At 46.9% G+C, this 18,391-nt stretch overlaps 1 protein-coding gene across 1 annotated transcript in view; it reads left to right on the top strand.

The window, feature by feature from the left end:
• LOC126536530 (ankyrin repeat and BTB/POZ domain-containing protein 2) overlaps positions 1 to 18,391 on the top strand; it is a 133,939-nt gene that overhangs the window by 109,692 nt on the left and 5,856 nt on the right. The window contains exons 12-20 of the mRNA XM_050183538.3: positions 1,795 to 1,896; positions 4,413 to 4,506; positions 5,471 to 5,748; positions 6,232 to 6,394; positions 6,965 to 7,143; positions 7,417 to 7,522; positions 13,126 to 13,313; positions 15,746 to 15,814; positions 16,717 to 17,135. Of these exons, the coding sequence (XP_050039495.1) occupies positions 1,795 to 1,896; positions 4,413 to 4,506; positions 5,471 to 5,748; positions 6,232 to 6,394; positions 6,965 to 7,143; positions 7,417 to 7,522; positions 13,126 to 13,313; positions 15,746 to 15,814; positions 16,717 to 17,088 (1,551 nt within the window). The 3' untranslated portion in view covers positions 17,089 to 17,135. The remainder of the gene's footprint in view (positions 1 to 1,794; positions 1,897 to 4,412; positions 4,507 to 5,470; positions 5,749 to 6,231; positions 6,395 to 6,964; positions 7,144 to 7,416; positions 7,523 to 13,125; positions 13,314 to 15,745; positions 15,815 to 16,716; positions 17,136 to 18,391) is intronic.

The following is an 18,391-nucleotide window of genomic DNA, read 5'->3' as shown; positions in this document are numbered from 1 at the left end:
AGGGAAGCGCAGTCGAGGACGGCATAGATGGAAGTGTTGTTTGGAAATTGGGAATTTCGCAGACATCAAACGCGGTCGGTTGACTCAAGACAACGGGAAATGAGATCAGTGCGAGAGTAGTTCGTCCTGCAGTCGGCATAAGCAGGCTGATGAAGATCGCAAAAAGAAACAGCGCGGCAGGACGAATTAAAAATATACGCGTACACGCAGGACCAGGTTATGATGATGATGATGATTCTGATGCTGATGCTGTATTCACTGGCACAAACCCACTGTGGGTGATAAGCCACGAACCGAGTGGTAAAATGATTAAGAAAAAAAGGAATATAAATGAATAATCGAGGATAAGAAAGAAACCGAAATTAAATGAAATTAAGTAGTGTACAATAAGTCAGTCAGCCTTGCATAGATAGGAATAGTAACGTGAACTTAATATTAAAATACGTAAAATAAAAGGCAGACGTAAAAAATGAGCAAGCTAAATTTTGAATAATTACATTTATAATATTTAACTGTGAAGTGTGTTATTGTTATTTCAATTTTCTAAATTGATAATTAATTGAAGGAGGAACAAATCAATCATGCAGAATGGGAAATATTAATAAAGCAATATTTTTGTCACAGAAGAAATTATAAATGACTCGGCAAACGTACATGTGGCTCTATCCTAATACCATTGCTCCAAGTTAAAGCATAACTGTACCGCCTAAAGGCAGTCTTTGATGTTGAAGCGGAATTTCCAGACATCGTAGAAAACCACCGACACGATAGTCAAAAAATAATCGATAGATTCCGGCTCATTCCAGAGGTGGCGTACGGGGGATACCGCCGGACCACATCTGTAAAAGTAAAAATTAAGTGCTGGAATGCGGCAACGGCAGCCATGTAAACGATATTTCGAATTGTCGGTTAGGACAGCATTTGTGATTCCAAAAAAAATATTCAGAGAGGCTTTTTCTGTCTTCGGTCAAAAACTGCCTATATCTTGCCGCTGTGGTCTGAAAAAAAGATGTATAATCTGGCAGGCGAAGTGAAAAAGACCAATCGAGGGATAGTGAGTATGGATTCCCACGCCTGCCTTCTCTTCACACGATGAAGCATCAACCGCTACTACATTTACTGGGAAATGGGTCAAATAGTCTTGCAAAAGGGCATTCAAATATGTTGAGGGCAGGAGTTTGGGCGTTATTGGGAAGAATGTCTGCAAATTCAATTTTGAACGACAACGTGGAGCTGTCCAGCCCTGCGTGTACCTCTGTGTATCTTTGTCCTCGTCTTTTCGCGCTGTTTAATCAAGCGGGTCCTTGCGGGTGTAAATGGTATCCCTTCCATTTGTGCATTCGGGAGGAACGATCACCCCAGCTTCTGAATGTTTGCGGAACGGATGATGATTTTTCCTGCAGCGTTACGTATATTTCGCAAGTTCATGACTAAGGAACTGATAAACGGAATGTTTTGTGTGTTGACGGGTGCTTTCAGAGGTATTTGGGCGAAAGAACGTGTTAAATAGGGCATTTATCATCCCATGTTTTTCCAGAGGGATGGTCACGACTGCTTTGGGAGCAGGCTGGTGTAGGAGTGTGGGGGTTACATAAACAAAAATTGTGCAGTCGTATTCTGTGCACATGGTGAAATAGACATCGACGTCTTTTAAATGGCACGAGCTTGAACCTTTTTGTTGAACCTCTAAATTGAAAAGTGTTACGACCAACTTAAATTTTTTATCATCTTTTGTTGGAGTGCTTTTCGGTATCCTGCTATTTGGATGTCGTAATAACGTACGGTCATTTCCAGGCGCCGCTGTGCACGCCCCAATGTCCACTGGCCATACCGGAGGTGCAGGGCTGGACAGCGCTTACATTTGCTACGACGCAAGGAATGGCGTCCACTGTCCGAGTGAGTGAACTGCTAATCCTTTTCAATTATTTCGCGGGACCCTATCTACAGGCTCTCTCTTTGGTTTCGGTTATACGGGAGTATATAAATTGAAACAGCTCATAATAAAGCATCTTATGTCACGTTTGATCGCTTATGTACAGCCGTCAGCACGCTTAACACTAACGCTCCGCAGCGTAGCCTGGACCAGCTAGGACTGACGCCAGCGCCGCGAAGTGTTGTGCTCTGTTATCTCGGTATGTTTGCAGCGGCTTACGATAGCTGGAGCGCAGCTCGATTTGTGTGCTCGCCTTTTCTTTCGCTTGTGCCTGACCGGCGGCGAGAGTGCGATCACTTGAACATGTCCGTTCCGCCACGTTTGGCTCGTGGCTGCGGTGTCACGCGCGTCCAGAAGACACGTTGCGGTTTGCTTATCTCGGCAAAGCGAAGTGGCGGGCGACAGCTCGCGCGCCTTTCGTGTTTGGCCTCAAAGCTGGCGCTTTAAGGAAATGATAAATAGGAAAAGGAGGGCGAAATGCAGGTTTGTGGAGTTTGTAAAGGTAGGACAGTAAATAAATCCGCAAATGCAGTGGCATAGTTGTTCATGTTCTTCGTTTCTGATATTCTCTGACAGCGCGCATCGGAGCGCTCTCGCGGAGTGCTCTCGCAGGTGCCATTTCGCAACAAAATTGTCACGCAACCGTTCGTCGTACAAAACGTTCCGGGTGATGTCATACACGCCTGTCGGTGTGTGTGTGTGTGTAGTGTTTAAAATTCGAAAAAATAAAGACTGACCGCATGAAAAACCAGGCAGATCCTATGCCCTGTGGGAATCGATGTTATGCGAAGCAGTGCTCGGGGAGCCTACCAATTTGACGAAACGACCATGAGAGCACCAAGACATAGGCGGCTAGATAGATAGATAGATACTGTCAAAGTGGCGAATGTTCGCGCAGAAATGCATCGCATTTAATAAACTCAATTCGCAAACCGCAACCAAACCTCTGTCTTCCCAAAATGACATGTTTTCGCATTCCCATACGTAAGCAGTCTTGAGTGTCTCTGCCGAATCTCTTCCCATTGGAACATACATCCATTTAAAATATTAAATGCAGTTTGCCTTTTTGAAAACTAGCGAAAAAGGAAACGCGCATTGCAAAGTGTCAGTGTGAATAAGATGGGAACCCGCTGTGTAAGTCACCACGATGCGACGGGGGCGTCGGGTTACCTTATGTGCACTTATAAGCTATAAGATGTATACCTTTCGATGCATTGCATCTATGACCAGAGTCTTCCTAGTTACCTAAAAAGCCGGTTTCTTATCCGACAAGATGCCACTTCGCTTTTCGCCAACAGCTAGACATTAAAAGTTTAGTTTGAATCGCATCCACGCGTCTTTCTTGCTCACGACACGCGCAGCTCTTACGCCCCGACCGTGGATCTTCAGTGTATCGTGGACTAAACAGGAAGCCAGACACTAACCTGCGAGAGCACTCCCATGCGCGCTGTCAGAGAAAACTCTAAGAAAAGTTTACAACCTTTGGAGTGCCCCTTCTGCCACACAACGATAATCGCCATCTGCCTTGATGCGTTTCCTTTCTTTAACGCTGCAAGCCCAGTACTTTCCAGTAACGAACGGCATGCGCGTTATCAGCATGATAGGATTCCCGACAGGAAAGTAGCGGGCGCGGCGTTTTCAAGAAAGGAAACGCATCAAGGCAGATGACGATTATCGTTGTGTGGCAGAAGGCGCACTCCAAAGGGTGTAAACTTTTCTTAGAGTGAATATCAGAAATGAAGAACATGAACAACTATGCCACCGCATTTGCAGATTTATTTATTGTCCAACCTTAACAAGCTCCACAAACCTGCATTTGCTCTCCTTTTCCTATTTATCATTTCCTTAAAGCGCCAGCTTTGAGGCCAAACCCGAAAGGCGCGCGAGCTGTCGCCCGCCATTTCGCTTTGCCGAGATAAGCAAACCGCAACGTGTTTTCTGGAAGCGCGTGACACCGCAGCCACGAGCGAAACGTGGCGGAACGGACATGTTCAAGTGAGCGCACTCTCGCCGCCGGTCAGGCACAAGCGAAAGGCAAGACTAGCACCGTAATCGAGCTGCGCTCCAGCTATTGTTAGCCGCTGCAAACATACCGAGATAACAGAGCACAACACTTCGCGGCGCTGGCGTCAGTCCAATCCGCTCTAGGCCACGCTGTGGGAGCGTTCGTGTTAAGCGTGCTCACTGCTGTATCTGAAAATTGATGAAGAACATAATATCTAGTCATCCCACGGTACTGATAACGTTTTTGTCAACAGTAGTATTTAAGAAAGGGGAAAGGGTATGTTATGTGACATTTAGTGGAAAAAGCGTTAAAAAGTGGGTACCTTGCAGGCGTGCTTTATTAGCTGCAAGTTTAGGGGACGATACAATGGTCTCCTTTTCCTGAATTCGACAATATCGTTTCATAACTTTTCTTTTTTACTTTGCAGTTTCAGAAGTGGTTGTAATACTTAATTCTAATCATTCCACTCTCCAGATGCTCCTGGAAAATGGTGCCAACGTGGAAGGGAGCTCAGCGCCAAATGAAGAGAAGGTGACGGAAACTCCGCTTCAGTTGGCTGTCGCATTCAGTAAGCACACCGTTCCCATTTATGTATTTGTGATAACGGCCAATGCGGAGGCCGCGTGTGAGTCGCACTGAAACCGCTACCATTGTTTGAACCTGCTCTTGTGAGAATGTAAAAGGGAGACGTCTGTTAACGACCAGAATCGGCATATTTGCATGCACTGAAAAAAGACGTCAAAACAAGGGGCCCGGGAGTACTTGGTTTCTGGGAAGTGGAGTGGGGGTAGACAATGCGCGTGAGGGGGGGGGGGGTCATTTGGCAGCCACTTGAAACACCAGTGGAATATCTGCAGTGGGAGCCTTCGCTCGGTGGTTGAGGCTGCGGGAGACTGTTCCCACTCATGTGCGACAAGACCAGTAATATTGTATGCTCAGTGCAACAGAACTTATTATTATGAAGCTTTTAGCGCAGTATCTTACCACGATGCTTAAACGCACAAAAGAACAGGCGCAAGCACGTCGTTTTGTGTGCTTCAGTGTTCTCCTAAAATTCTTCGCTAGAAATCTAGAACTTTATGATAACCACCATTAGCTAAAGACGTGTTATCTTTAAAATCGTGAAACCAGCTTCAGTCTCGCTTTTGCATGGCCCAACAATCGCTTGCAGCTTTGTTCGGGAGTTAAGGTGACAGTGCCCACTAGCAAGTCATTGGTCATGAAGAAACTAGACAACGATTTTTTGCCAGTAGTCCTACGTGGCTCAGTGGCTATGGCGCAAGTTGCGCTGCTGAGAACGAGGTGACGGGTTCGAACACGGCCGCGGCGGCCGCGTCCCGATAAATCTGGAATACGAAGCCGTTCATTTACCCTGCTTTTTCGGGTACGCGGCATAGAGGGTCAAACAGGGTCAAATTTAACCCAAAGCCCCGCAGCACCCACACTGGAGCTCCGGGACGGTGACTCGCCGTGCATAGTGCAGTACGTGAAGCGTCGCACACTGGTGACTGACAGAGGGGCGCCTCGCGCAGGCCACCTGGAGCTGATCAGCGTGCTCCTGTCGTACGGAGCGAAGCCCTTCTGCGCCACGCCGTTCCTGGACGCCCAGAGCTACGGCGGCGCGCATCCGCGCGGCTGCTACGGGGCGGCGGCCGTGGCGGCGGCCCACGGGCGCCGCAGCGCGCTGCGGAGGCTGCTCGCCCACCGTGCGCTGCCGGAGGCCGATGACCAAGGGGACGTGCTGTCGCTGCACGAGATACTGGCCGAAGGCGCTGGGACTACGGACCGGAGAACGGCCAGGAGCAACAAGGTGCGTGCGCGCGCAGTTTCTCGAGGACGTTGCCGACGGATTTAAGACAATACGCGATTGCAGCGTCGCTTTGCTGTATTTTTCTTTTGTTGCAAGTGTGGTGAATTGTGCTGGTGATGGACAGCACACAGTTTTAGCCGAGCTTCCGCTTACGGTTCTCTCCGCTCATGACACGCTCTGGCACGACACAGAAACCGCGTTGACTTAGCGTTTCCGGTAACCGTGTCACGGCGCGTCTCTTCAAAACGCTAGCGACGCGCGGTCGGCTTGGCGTCAAAACTGAGCATTTGCATTCCCACTGAGCGGCGGTGTGCGAACTGCTAGGATCCTTTGTTCTCAGAGGAGCAGTCTGCGAAGGCTCAGCAATATATGAAAGGCTCTCTGTCACCATCTTAGAGCCCGCTGTGCCCTCCTCGCACGAAGCTCTGATCTTTCGCTCATTACTGTTTTTTAAATCTTTTCTTTGTATTCTCCTCTCGTCAGACCTCGAGTCCGGACGAAGGGCTAGAAGGTGGTGGCCAGCAAGTGCAGCAGCGGAAAGCAGGCCAGCCTCTGAGTAAAGCCCATGTGAAAGCGTTGCAGGAAGCTATGTACCAGAGTGCGGAGAATGGGTACCTCGAGGTCACCTTGGACCTTCGGAGTATAGGTACGCACAATTGCCGATTTCAATTTGTTTACTTATGCCTTTAGAAGCGATAAAAACCTCTGTGAAGTGCCTCTGCCGGACACAGTGGATAAGCTTCATAGAGGTTAGAAACTTGCTGTGGTGTAGATTTGAACACAACAAAGCAGACAAACATGGCGGTGTGCATGCTCTGTCTTCTGATTTCTTGCGTGATCTTGCGCGCCAACTGTGGCAACATTACTTACGACACTGCAGATGTATGCACACGCAGTGCAAATTGATACTGCTTAAATTAAATGGATGTTCGATTTGCTCAATACCTTCTGAGGCCTGGCACAAGATGTGGGTCATTACAGGATCATTAAAATGTGCCACGTTTCCGCATTTCGTTTCTAGCTTGCACTGATGTCATACTTTGACGTATTTACGTAACAACACCTAGGATGTACCTTATATAGACGCGACAGCTCTCTATTCTTTAGTCTTATATATTTTGGGAATGCATCACATAATGAATCCATAGGCCTTTGCTCCCTTAGGTGAAACTGCTGAATGAGTTGTTATGTTCGTTCTTTTCAACTTTTACCACAGGTGTTCCTTGGACACTGCACTGCTGGATGCAAACGTTGACTATGGCTCACGAACAGCAACTTGAGAGTACTATTGATGAGCTGCTGCAAGATTTCTTGCATGTATGGCCGGAAGATTGCAGCACGCAGTTTGTGGAAGACTGCCTGCCCCTGCTGTTCTCCATCTTTAGGCATAGCAAGGTCTGTACATTCATACAGTTCGTAGTGGGAACAATGCAGGCGTAGGAATGTCCCTAAAAGTGAGCGTGTTACGCCACGAGAAGCAAAATGCATGCACTTACGATTTATCGGGAGCATTGATCACATATGTGACGCTAACACAAAAAATACTTATAGTAAATCACATTGGAGCACTCCAGTTGTAGTAATATCGACTCCTACTTCTTGCTCTAGCTGCTTTATTATCACTCGCTTATCAATAGACTTACATAGGACAATTTTTTTCCTCTTCAGAATGAAGGCACAACCCTGCTTCTGGCAGACATCTTCTCTGTTTGCTATGGAGAAGAGAGCATCAAGGAAATTCGGGACGTCTCACTTTCTGGTGGCGCAAGGATAGGTAAATATACAGTTTCTTCCTAACCCGGTGCTTACCAGATTTGCTTTGCAAGAGCGTCATGAAAAGGGCTTACGTACTCGTTGTTTGCTGGCAACAGCCATTAGTAAGCAGTTCAATAGGAGCGGTAACCTCTGCAGTTGACGTGTGTACCGCTAAATGCCATTTGGCCACAAGGTGAGGAGAGCCAGTCGCGGGTGCTGCCCCGGTGCTGCACCGCGCACCCCATTGCTTGGGGTGCGCGGTAAAAGCAAAACCAAAATACATGCCAAGTTCCCAATGACCCGTTCGCGTATTTACAATTCCTAGTAGGTACAGCGGGGCGTGGCACTTGCAGAGACTACGGACGTTTGCGCGCATGCGCGAGTAAGAGCGGGTGCGGGAGAGGAAATGTGGGGAATTGTGCTCCTTGAATATACGACTCTGCCTAGGCATTACGGAGGAGTTTCTTAGCGCGTGTTGTATGCGTTTGTGCCTAGGCGTGCCGGCAGAAGTCGAGGGGCGTGGTAGTGCTGAACTTAGCATCGCAAGTTGATGGATGAACGATTACATTTATTCAATCGTGTTTATTACTAATTAACCCAACGTGTCATTATTTCGCATTATTGGCGGCGCCTCGATCCAGGACATCAAGGCGGCAACGGGGACGTCAAAGCTAGAACCCGGACTGGTCCGTGGGCCCACGGGCCGTCCTGCTTTCAGCTTTGATCCCCCCGCTACGGCTTGGGTGCCCTGGAGATCCTACGCCGCCTGCTTTAATATAACTTCAGGTGCTCTCCTGAGACACTGCCTATTACACTGCGTATGCGCGCAAATTCTCACTCGCTTTGCTGCAATGCACTGAGTGTTTCGCCGCATCACAACTGTACCGTGCATTGAAGCCATAATAAATTACATTTTTCCTTTTTTTTTTTCATAACTGAAGAATCGCAGCAAGCTCGGTGTTTTAGTAGAGTTTCCCCCTTGGTCTCCGCTTTATTCCAATAAGAGGCGAGACAACTGCATGTTGGCCACACGATTTTCCTTCACGCATAGCGGGTATAAGTAAATCATATCCTACGAAGAATCGAACGTCAGTGCTAAGCCGCGCGCACGGCAGCAGGAAAGTGCTTCTGGCTTGAAGCGCGCTTTGAAGGCTTATGGACACACACCTGCGAATATATATAAGCGCTTCTCATTCTGCGTGGCATGTACTCAGTCACTCTGTGCGGCGTCGAATTATTTTGGACAAGTGCGTGCTCCGCGTAACGTATGTGGCGTTGTCTTACCTGATCGTACTAGCATTCTCGGAAATATGCGCTTTGAACTGCAACGAAAACTTACCGTGTCGTCGTGGCTCCATGATCATGCCGCCGTCTTCTTCCTTATGGCTGTGGCGCGTATCCGCTTTACGCAAGAATGCTTTTTCAGCGTCGTTGAAAACAGAGCGACGCTGCTTTTGAAAGCGAGGCGTAGTGTTGTCAAACGCCTGCACATAATTCTTGCGCAACGTTGCGCAGGCGCTTCTTGAAGCATATAAAGTTGCTTGACGTGCCTCGGATACACCATAATGCAAGTGATGCGGGCTCCTATCACCAAATGGGCGTCATTGCCCACTCCTGCATCACAGAGCTGCGTCGAGTTAACCGGGGCGACAGCCCACCGTCGGAACGTAAACAAACTTAAATCTCGGAGGCAACGTCGGAGGCCGCGTCCTTGGGTGCCGCCATGCTAGCGAAAGTGGCCTGTGGCGAGAGCCAATAGGCGCGCAGCTCTGACCCCCCCCCCCCCCCCCGGCGCCTGCGGGATATGTTTTCCGTATACGCGCCCCTGCGTAACCGAGCGAACGAGCGCAGCGAAGGATGAAAGGAGCGCGCAGTGCAGCGGGGGATGAAAGACGCGAGGAGGAAGGTGGAGAGGAGGTTGTAGCGGAACCATGAGGCGAAAAGCGGAGGAGGGTATGGCGAAAGCGTGAAAAAAAAGCGTAGTGCAGCGACGATAGCTACGAGATGGCGCCAGTATATCGCGCCTCGTCTCGGAGCTCTGTCGGCGGCGGCTGTGAATCGCGCCCACGCGTCACCCCCCCACTCGCTAGCTCTCTCAATCTCCATATAGCGAGCCACTCGCGCCACACTTGGCTCCGTTCGCGGCGTGCCGCACGAGACAGATTGTCCGCGCCAGCCAATATACCGCGAAATGAAAATACGCATAGAGCTGCGCTCAAATTTGACATTAGGGAGTATCGTAATCGTCGGTGAATTTTATTGCAATAGCAATTATATGGACACTCCAAGGGCATTTCCACCGTCGCCATGAAGCTCCGTATAAAATCCAAGGGCGATAACACCGTCGCTGCACGTCCTACGCTGTATGTGCGAGTGAAGGCGTACCATTGGAGCCGAAGCCCGCCTCTCAGTTTCGCCTGCGCGAAAAAGACGAAAGCGAGCAGGAAGCGCAGCGTCATGCGCAAGGCACCCAACGTTGCTAGTGACCCGAAAGTATAGGAGGGGCGGCGGCATTCTACCCCGGCTGCAATCGCGCATGTGGTGGCTGCGCGTGGTCGCCCGGCCGTATCTTGAGAGCGGTCTGCGTTGCGGGCAGAGCTTAGGTGCATCGGCGGCTCGTAGCTTTGTTCGTGCTGTGTATTGTGGGCGCTCACTTTTCGTTGAAGCGACAGACAGCACGAATGTCAATTCGCATGCTGCCGCTGGCGTGTTTCCTAACGCCAATGTTCTGACAGCGAGTTTCCGCGGTCATCAAGTCAGATGTGTTCATGTTTGCTTGTGCGCCCGTGACACCATGCTTATCAATTTAGTCTGTGCGCCTATGTTGAGTTTATACGGCCGATAAAACTGCTACCCTTAGTTCGTACAGCTGTGCACTAATTTGCTAACGCAATCGGTGCTTCGCCTTTCGGGCGAAACTGGGACTTTCTTTAAGGCGACAGCCTTTCTAGGCTCATGGTGAAGTTTGTGTCAGCAGACCTGACCGCCGGAGTGTCCGCCGAAGCGTCATCACGCCATATGAAGACAGATTAAAGACAGATTAACGAATTCAAAAGATTGATAGAGAGTTATTGAATGATAACGTTTAATAGAGATTGGTAGATGTTAATAATGACTAGTAATGACTAACAAAGACTACCAATGACTTGTAATCACTGCTAATGACTTCGAAATGACCAATATGTCTAACGACGGCTTGTAATGAGCACAATTGATTACAAATGACTAAATATGCTTACTAGTGAGCAGTAATGGCTAATAATGACTGAAATGACTTGTAATGACTAGTAACAACTTTGAAATGACCAATATGTCCAACGACAACTTGTAATGACTGCTAATGACAACAAAATGACCAATATGTCTAACGACGAATTGTAATTACAACTGATTAGAAATGACTAAAAATGCTTAGTAATTTCTTGAAAACGCTGCGCTCGTTACTTTCCCGTCGGGAATGCTATGCCATGCTGATAACGCGCATGTCATTCGTTACTGGAAAGTACCGGGCTCGCCGCGTTAAAGAAAGGAAATGTGGACAAGACAGATGGCGATTATTGTTGTGTGGCAAGTATACACCCCAAAGGGTGCAACTGTTTTTAGAGTGTAATAATGACTGAAATTACTTGTGATGTCTACTGATGACTATGATACGACCACCATGTCTAAACACGGCTTGTAATGACCACAATTGATTACAAATGACTAAATATGCTTAGTAGTGAGCAGTAACGACTAATAATGACTACGAAATGACCAATATGGCTAACGACAACTTGTAAGAAATACAATTCATTAGAAATGACCAGGAATGCTTCGTAATGACCAGTAATGACTAATAATAACTGAAATAACTTGTAATGACTACTAATGACAAGGATATGACCAACATCTCTAACGACGGCTTGTTGTGACAACAACTGATTGCAAAGTAGTGAGCAGTAATGACTAAAAGAAAGAAGAGACAGAGAATCAGCAAAGAGAAAGAGGCGAATGATAAGCAGAGGAAGAGTAAGCTTTCGCCGTTCACCTCTTAAGAGACACCTTAAGAGGCCCTGTGATTTTTTTGTTACCGATGCCGTTCGTAGACGCACGTCAGTCTCCTTCCGGTGCTTTGAGCAACGCGTGACAAGCATATCCTTGGGTTTATTCGGCGGGCGCGAACGTGTCATGTGACAGCAGTGGACTGACATCCCGGCTGCATCATTTGCCATGATCGTCCCGATTACGACACTATCCTTTACAGCTGACAATGAAACGCTGCCTGCTCTCCACCGCCGGCGCCTACAGTGGTCGACCCGCACAGTGCCAACGATGGTTACGAGCGGAGCGAGATCGAGTCACGTTGTGTGCGTTCCGCGCTTTTGTCTGTCGCGAAGATTTGCGTTATGAGAACCAGCCTGGAGTAAAGACGGGGAAGCCCTTCTGCTTTTTGCAGAAAAACTGGAAAGCAAAACTTTATATGCAGTGAAAAGTTGCCATAATACACACGGCAACTATTAAAACTCAGAAACCTCATTGATATTCATTGCAACATAACTCCACTAATTATTAAGCTTCGCAGGCTACTTGATTCTATTCAACGGGCATTCTATCGATATAAAAATATTTTGAACATCTTCATATACTAGAGCTAAGCTGTAATGAGTGCTGGTAGACTAACTAGGAGTTCGCTTAAATAAAAATATTTGGTTTCTTTGTGGCTTAGTTAGTGATGGTTTGCGAAGTCCTTGTTATGCAATGCTAAGAAACTCTCGAACACGTGCAGAACCGTGTTTCCTTGCCCAAAATTTTAAGCATTAGACGTTGGAAAATCTTTCTTGGTATTCGATATTCGATTCAATATTCGGCCTTCTTTTTTCTTGATTCGATTGGATATTTCGTAAAATCTATGATTCGCGCACCCCTAAGGATTAGCCTCTTTGTCACCACTGCATTCATTCGCAAGTAAGGTGAAGAATACAAAGAGACAAACGTGCTTGTTAAGGTCTTCGAGATGGGCACATCCGCCGTGGACAGTCCAGCTGTTTCTCTTGTAAGGCGGGCAGAGCTGAACTATTCTGCGACTGTATCGGGGCCGTCAGTGCTTGTTATCCTTAAGAGCCTCCGCCTCAAGTACCGACGAAGCACAATACTACTTAGCTTCGGTGACCGGACGGAAAGAGGTATATTCAGCATGGGACAAACGATGCACCCGCCTTTGGATGCATTTTTGGGGCACAAAACGTCCACATGTCCTGACAGTTTTCACCGACCCACTCGTGCAATTATTCGTACAATTCGTGCAATTATTAGCGGAAAACGGTGACCTTCAGGTGGAAACGCGTTCATCTATCTGCAGCTCACGGCCTGGCGTCTCCCCAATTTATAGGTTTATAGGTCTACATTAGCACTAAAATTCAAAATGGGGGTGGGAGCAATGAGTGAATTTCTGCAAATCGAAAGTGGGCACTTTCCATTTGCGCTCACACACCAGCACTCACAGGCCTGAAGATCCCGAACGTGGTGTAAGCATTTGTGTTGCTTTCCATATATTTATCAATGGGATCTCTGAAAACCTTTGCTTCAAAACTGCAGCTAGCAGGAAATAAAATTATTCTATTTGCTCTCTCCCCGTTACAGACCCCAAGTATGTCAACAATCCTGAGATGTCAGACGTGCAGTTCCGCGTGGAAGGACGTGCCTTCTACGCGCACAAGATCATCCTGGTAAACGCGTCACCTCGCTTCAAGGCCATGCTCTCTTCAAAGGCGGCCGAGGGCAGTACGCCTGTCGTCCAGATAAATGACATAAGATATGACATCTTCCAGGTACGTTCTCGATCTCTTTCTGCCCTAGCGCTTTGACGTTGTGCCGTGACTGGATACGTTTTCAGGCAGTCCGTCCCTGTAAGCCGACTGCGCAGCTAAATTGTGCAAGAACTAAATGGTGCAGAGGCTTTCAATTTCTTTTGTGTCGCCTTCACCACGAATTTCGCTTGACAAAATGGCTCCTTTAGTAAGGCTCAATTGCGAGCAAGTCTAGTTAGAGCATAACCGGGAATTGACACGGGTCAGGGATGGTGAACGAAGGGGGCACTACCGTGATTGGATAGTTTATACAATGAAGGCGACGAATATACTGCAACATCGGAAGCAGATCGAGTACCGTCGCTTCTGGAAGCTTAACACAGCTGTTCGTCTGCGCCTCCGGCGTCTTGGTTTGAGTTGGCCCGGCTGACGCCGTACGGCCTCCGCGCGTCTTTGCGGAGGATGCTGAGAATTTTTTAACTGCAGAAAAACTGCTCTTTCAAGAGTTCTCACCGCCCTTGGAAATACCACTGATACCAGCGCGAACCACCGTGAGACCGCTTCGCGAACTCTGCAACGTGTTTCTTTTCGCCGAAGGGAAACTGTCACAAGCGCCAAATATAAGTGCAGCCGAGGTTCGCCTGTGATATCGACGCTTTGCCTCTCTGAGCGGATAAGGCTAAATGCTATAGGGCGATGGCGCACGCCTACGTGGGAAGTGCAGGTGTAAGCCCCAGAACTGAGTTGACAGTATGTGACGAAGCAACGGTGAGAGCAGGCTGACAGCAATGAATGCTTAGGGCAGTATAAGAGGACCAGGGGCCGCTGATGAAAGACCGGAAGGCCTTATTACGAAAGTATCAGACATAAATTTCCTGCACTGGTATGAGGAGATACTGTGCATTACCCCTGAATCACATATTTCGGCAGCAATGGTTACCACTAAATCATTGCGCTCTAATATAGAAGCCCTTATTATTTCATTTATCAAGCGAGGTCCCTCCGCAGTCCTTTAATCAAACAGTAACTGGAATGATTAAGTTTTATAACTACAGCACCCACTGGGGTTTATAACTGAGGCGCGTACAAGCGTTTTCTCAGCACTCTACGGGACGCATATATCGTATGCTAAAAACCGCACATCATCGCATCATCGGTTCCGTGCCGATGACAGCTGGTAAGTGTACAGAAGAACTTTTGCTTGAGCTGGTTGGCCAGACATACTGGTAGATTTTAGGCGCGAACAAAAGAAAACTAGGACAAAAGAACGCGCATTGATAGGACAGGTGCCAAATATAACTGATTGTATTCGTGGAAGGGGACGAAGGTTTATAACCACAAACATTACCAATACAACTCCATTATCAGTACTGCAGATTGTCGTAGATATGTGTCATGGAGAAAGAAAAGGACAAGAAACAATGCAGAGCTAACAACGTGGCCAAATTTATAGAGTGCTTCTCTGGCGCCGTTTACGTCATTCTGCTCAGTTGCGGTATGGAATACTGTGGCCAAAGTGGGCGATGCTTGAAAGAGAGGGTGCGTGAGCACAAAATAAACGTCAAGAAGGGCTACGGTAGCCACATTATTGTGCATGTCGATCGCCGTGGACACATCTGTACGTACTAGCACATGAGGTTAACTGCAAGAAGCTACAATATATTTCAAGGGTACCGACTGAAGCTTTCCACATAGGCAACAGGCATCAACACATGTCAGTAAACCATCGCTAGGCCACCTGGACAACGAAATGCCATTTTTAATAGGACATTTGCCGATGTTTTAGTGGATGAATTACCAAGAGATGTATGTTTTAGTAAACCAATTTATTTATTTATTTATTTATTTATTTATTTATTTATTTATTTATTTACTTACTTATGCTCGTTATTGTCTGGGGGGCTGCTGTTGTTAGTGCCGGAAGTGTTATTGATAATGATTGAGGTTTTAAATGAAATGATGTCAGCTGATAGTTGGCAGCCATCCTGTTGATGTGTAACCTTTTGTTCTCTATTTCTTTTTTTCTTCCATAGTTATTTTACCGGTAAGTGTGCTTGCGAAAAAATATCTCAACTTGCACTGCAGTGACCTTAAAATAGAAGTGGAGTACCGGGATGTTTGTTCGTGCAAAAAACCCGTTGTTCCTGCAAGCAATGCCATGTGAACAATTGCCAGAATTCTTAGTTTTCTAACATTTTTGCTCTCTTGAAGGAGTGCCATTCACTGAAGCATTTATTTAAACGTCGGCAGCGGCTGGTGTGCTGCAATGGACAACTGCATGACACGTCTCTTTGTATGCGTGCATTCCTGCGCATTACCGCTTTCTTAAATTCTGCTGCGCGCAAGTCATGCCCCATGCTGAATATTTAATTTATTAAATGACCGGGGAGTGCGGTCTTTCTATTGCGCTGGCAAATGCGTTACACGGGGGTGCATTTTTGTTTGTTTTGCAGCTCGTCATGCAGTATTTATACAAAGGCGGCTGTGAAGATTTTGACATTGACCAAAATGATGTGCTTGAGGTACGTATACGTGTGTCACTTATGACGTCCCAAACGTCACTTTATTCCTTACGTATAAGTTTATCACGGTTAATTGATAGTTATACTCACGGCGAGAACCCAACAATGCTGGCTCACGCGCTATGCTATGCAATGCAAACATTGGCGGATTGGTCTGCTTTGACGACCTGATTCGTATTATTTCTATATAAGTGATTCGCCCTTTTCAATAATCGCTGCCATTTATTTCATCAAACGTAAAAGTCGAATAAGGAGTCTCATACGTGTCAGATCGGAGCAAAGTAGGGTAATTTAGATATGGCCGTTACTTTTTCCTCTCTTACCTCGTGGCTCGTATTCACAAAGGTCTTACACTAATAAAGTTCTTGCACTAATTCTCACGAAAACGTTCTTACGCAAGAATAGATGTGAGCTAAGTGTAATCCCGTACGAAGAAAAACTATTTGCGAATTGATTCGTTGGTTTTTTTGCAGTATAATTATGGCACCTATCGAATGTACCTTGAAAGAATACAAGCGTGAAGAAATGCACATATCCTATATTTGTGAGAAAGAAAGACGAGGGGAATGTTCAGAGTGACAACGCTATCTATAAGTTAGACTGGATGTGACGCTGCAACTAAAATTTGAATGCTGTTCAAAGCATTGGCTGCTGATGACACTCAAATTGTCTGATTCTTGAAAAATTGAGGATAGCCTCTCTTGGCCAAGACGAGTTAAAGGATTCCTCGGTACTTTCTGATTGTAGCCCTAAAGGCGACAGTCACAGAAGGACGGCGCCACCGAATATTTAAATATATCTTCACACAGTATGGTCACAAATGTGACCACACGATCGGGATTGCCCGTGTAACTTTCGGATGACATGGTCTTGCCGTAACACCGGCGCCTCAATTTTCGCAGCTGCTTACGGCGGCCACGTTCTTCCAACTGGACGGCCTCGTTCGCTTCTGCGAGGCGCGCTGTTCGAACTGCGTCGACCTCGACAATGTGGTGGCCACGTACGTGCACGCCAAGGTGTACAACGCGGTGCAGCTTCTGGAGTACTGCCAGGGCTTCCTGCTCCAGAACCTGGTCGCGCTGCTGAGCTACGATGACGGCGTGCGCAAGCTGCTGTTCGGCAAGCGCCTGCACAACCACGACGTCCTTAGCGGCTTGCTGCTCACGCTTCAGGCGCGGGTCAAACAGCGGGTGGCCGTGTCCAAGTCTCTCGCCGGCAAAAGAGCTTCCACCGGTCACGATGCGAAGATGAGGCTAGTCGGTCCCAACAAGTAGCCGCAGGCCGATGCATACGCCTGGTGAACAGAGACGAGACGAACGAGGTAAAGTTCAAAATTATTCCTTAAGTTTTTATGGCCTGTGTTAACACATGTTCATGGCCTGTGTTAACGTTTAATTAAACGTTAGGTGGGGTTCCGTTCTCTTGGACCTTGAAGTTGGGAGATAAAGACAGAAAAACAAACGAAATGTTGCGGGTCCTTCGATAGTCAACGCTTAGCTATGATGATGATTGAATTGAATTGTACCTTTAGTTTCATTTTGAATATTGTTCAAGAAGTATCGTTACGCCTTTCAGGGCATGAACAGCGCAGTATCGATGCCCTAAAATATGTAACGGTACACTTAGAGACATTAAAGAGAAAAGTGAGGCAAGTTATTTCATTACACTTCTTCCGTCCCAAACTTGTGATTGTTAAGGTGACCGGAGACTTGATAAGAAAGGACGCAAAATATCGATACATATAAATGCGGGCAACGACGGCAGCTTGATTTTTTTTTTCTTGACATAAATTTCGACAGCGTCTGGTTTGTGCGCGCTGAGTGTTTATCTGCAAAAAAAGAATATATTCCATTTGGAAGTGGGTAAATATTTACCCTGGGAACTTGTGGTCAGGGGTGTGAGAATATTCGAATCCTTCAAATAACGAGTGGAGTAATATGCAATTCGATTGGATCTCCGAATACGTCTTCTTTGTATGCAAGCTAATTCGTTATTTGTTCCTGATGGTCCATTTGTGCTTGTAATAAACAACGCTTCATAACGTGCAATATAATGGCAAAAGCTTGCTAACGTTATAAACAGTAGGACGTGAACATCGATTTGCACTGATTGGGAAAACGGCTGTTTATTGTTCGACAACTATTCTGTATTCGATTCGAGTAGATTCGTTTCTGACACTATTCAGCTCGTATTCCATTTGCTATCAGAAATGACTATTTTCACAGCCCGATTTGCAGCAACCTGTTCCTCACGGATACGGCCAGAATTGGCGAAAGTGCAGTGAAATCTGGGACATGGTACTGACGCAATCAGAACCGTGATTTAGGCGCTAAATTTAAGTTTTCTCTACTAATAATCGTTATTTCTTGCCCAAACGAACTCTGGCGGAAGTTTAACGAGTTTAGTTTGGTTTGGTATTTGTTTTTGGCCTTCTCTGCAGTCTGTCCTTAAAAGTGTGGTTTTGTAAGTGGTCAACTTCTTCCCCTTTCTCTCATTTAGATGTATAAGAATGAATTCGGAGTAACCAGGGGTGTCGTATTCTTAGTAAAGAAGCTTAAATGCGTCAATTTTGACGAG

This window comes from Dermacentor andersoni, chromosome 4 (genome assembly GCF_023375885.2).
Source record: "Dermacentor andersoni chromosome 4, qqDerAnde1_hic_scaffold, whole genome shotgun sequence".
In the NCBI taxonomy this organism is placed as follows: domain Eukaryota; kingdom Metazoa; phylum Arthropoda; class Arachnida; order Ixodida; family Ixodidae; genus Dermacentor; species Dermacentor andersoni.
Note: the sequence above shows the minus strand (reverse complement) of the source record. Positions and strands in the feature narration are given on the sequence as shown.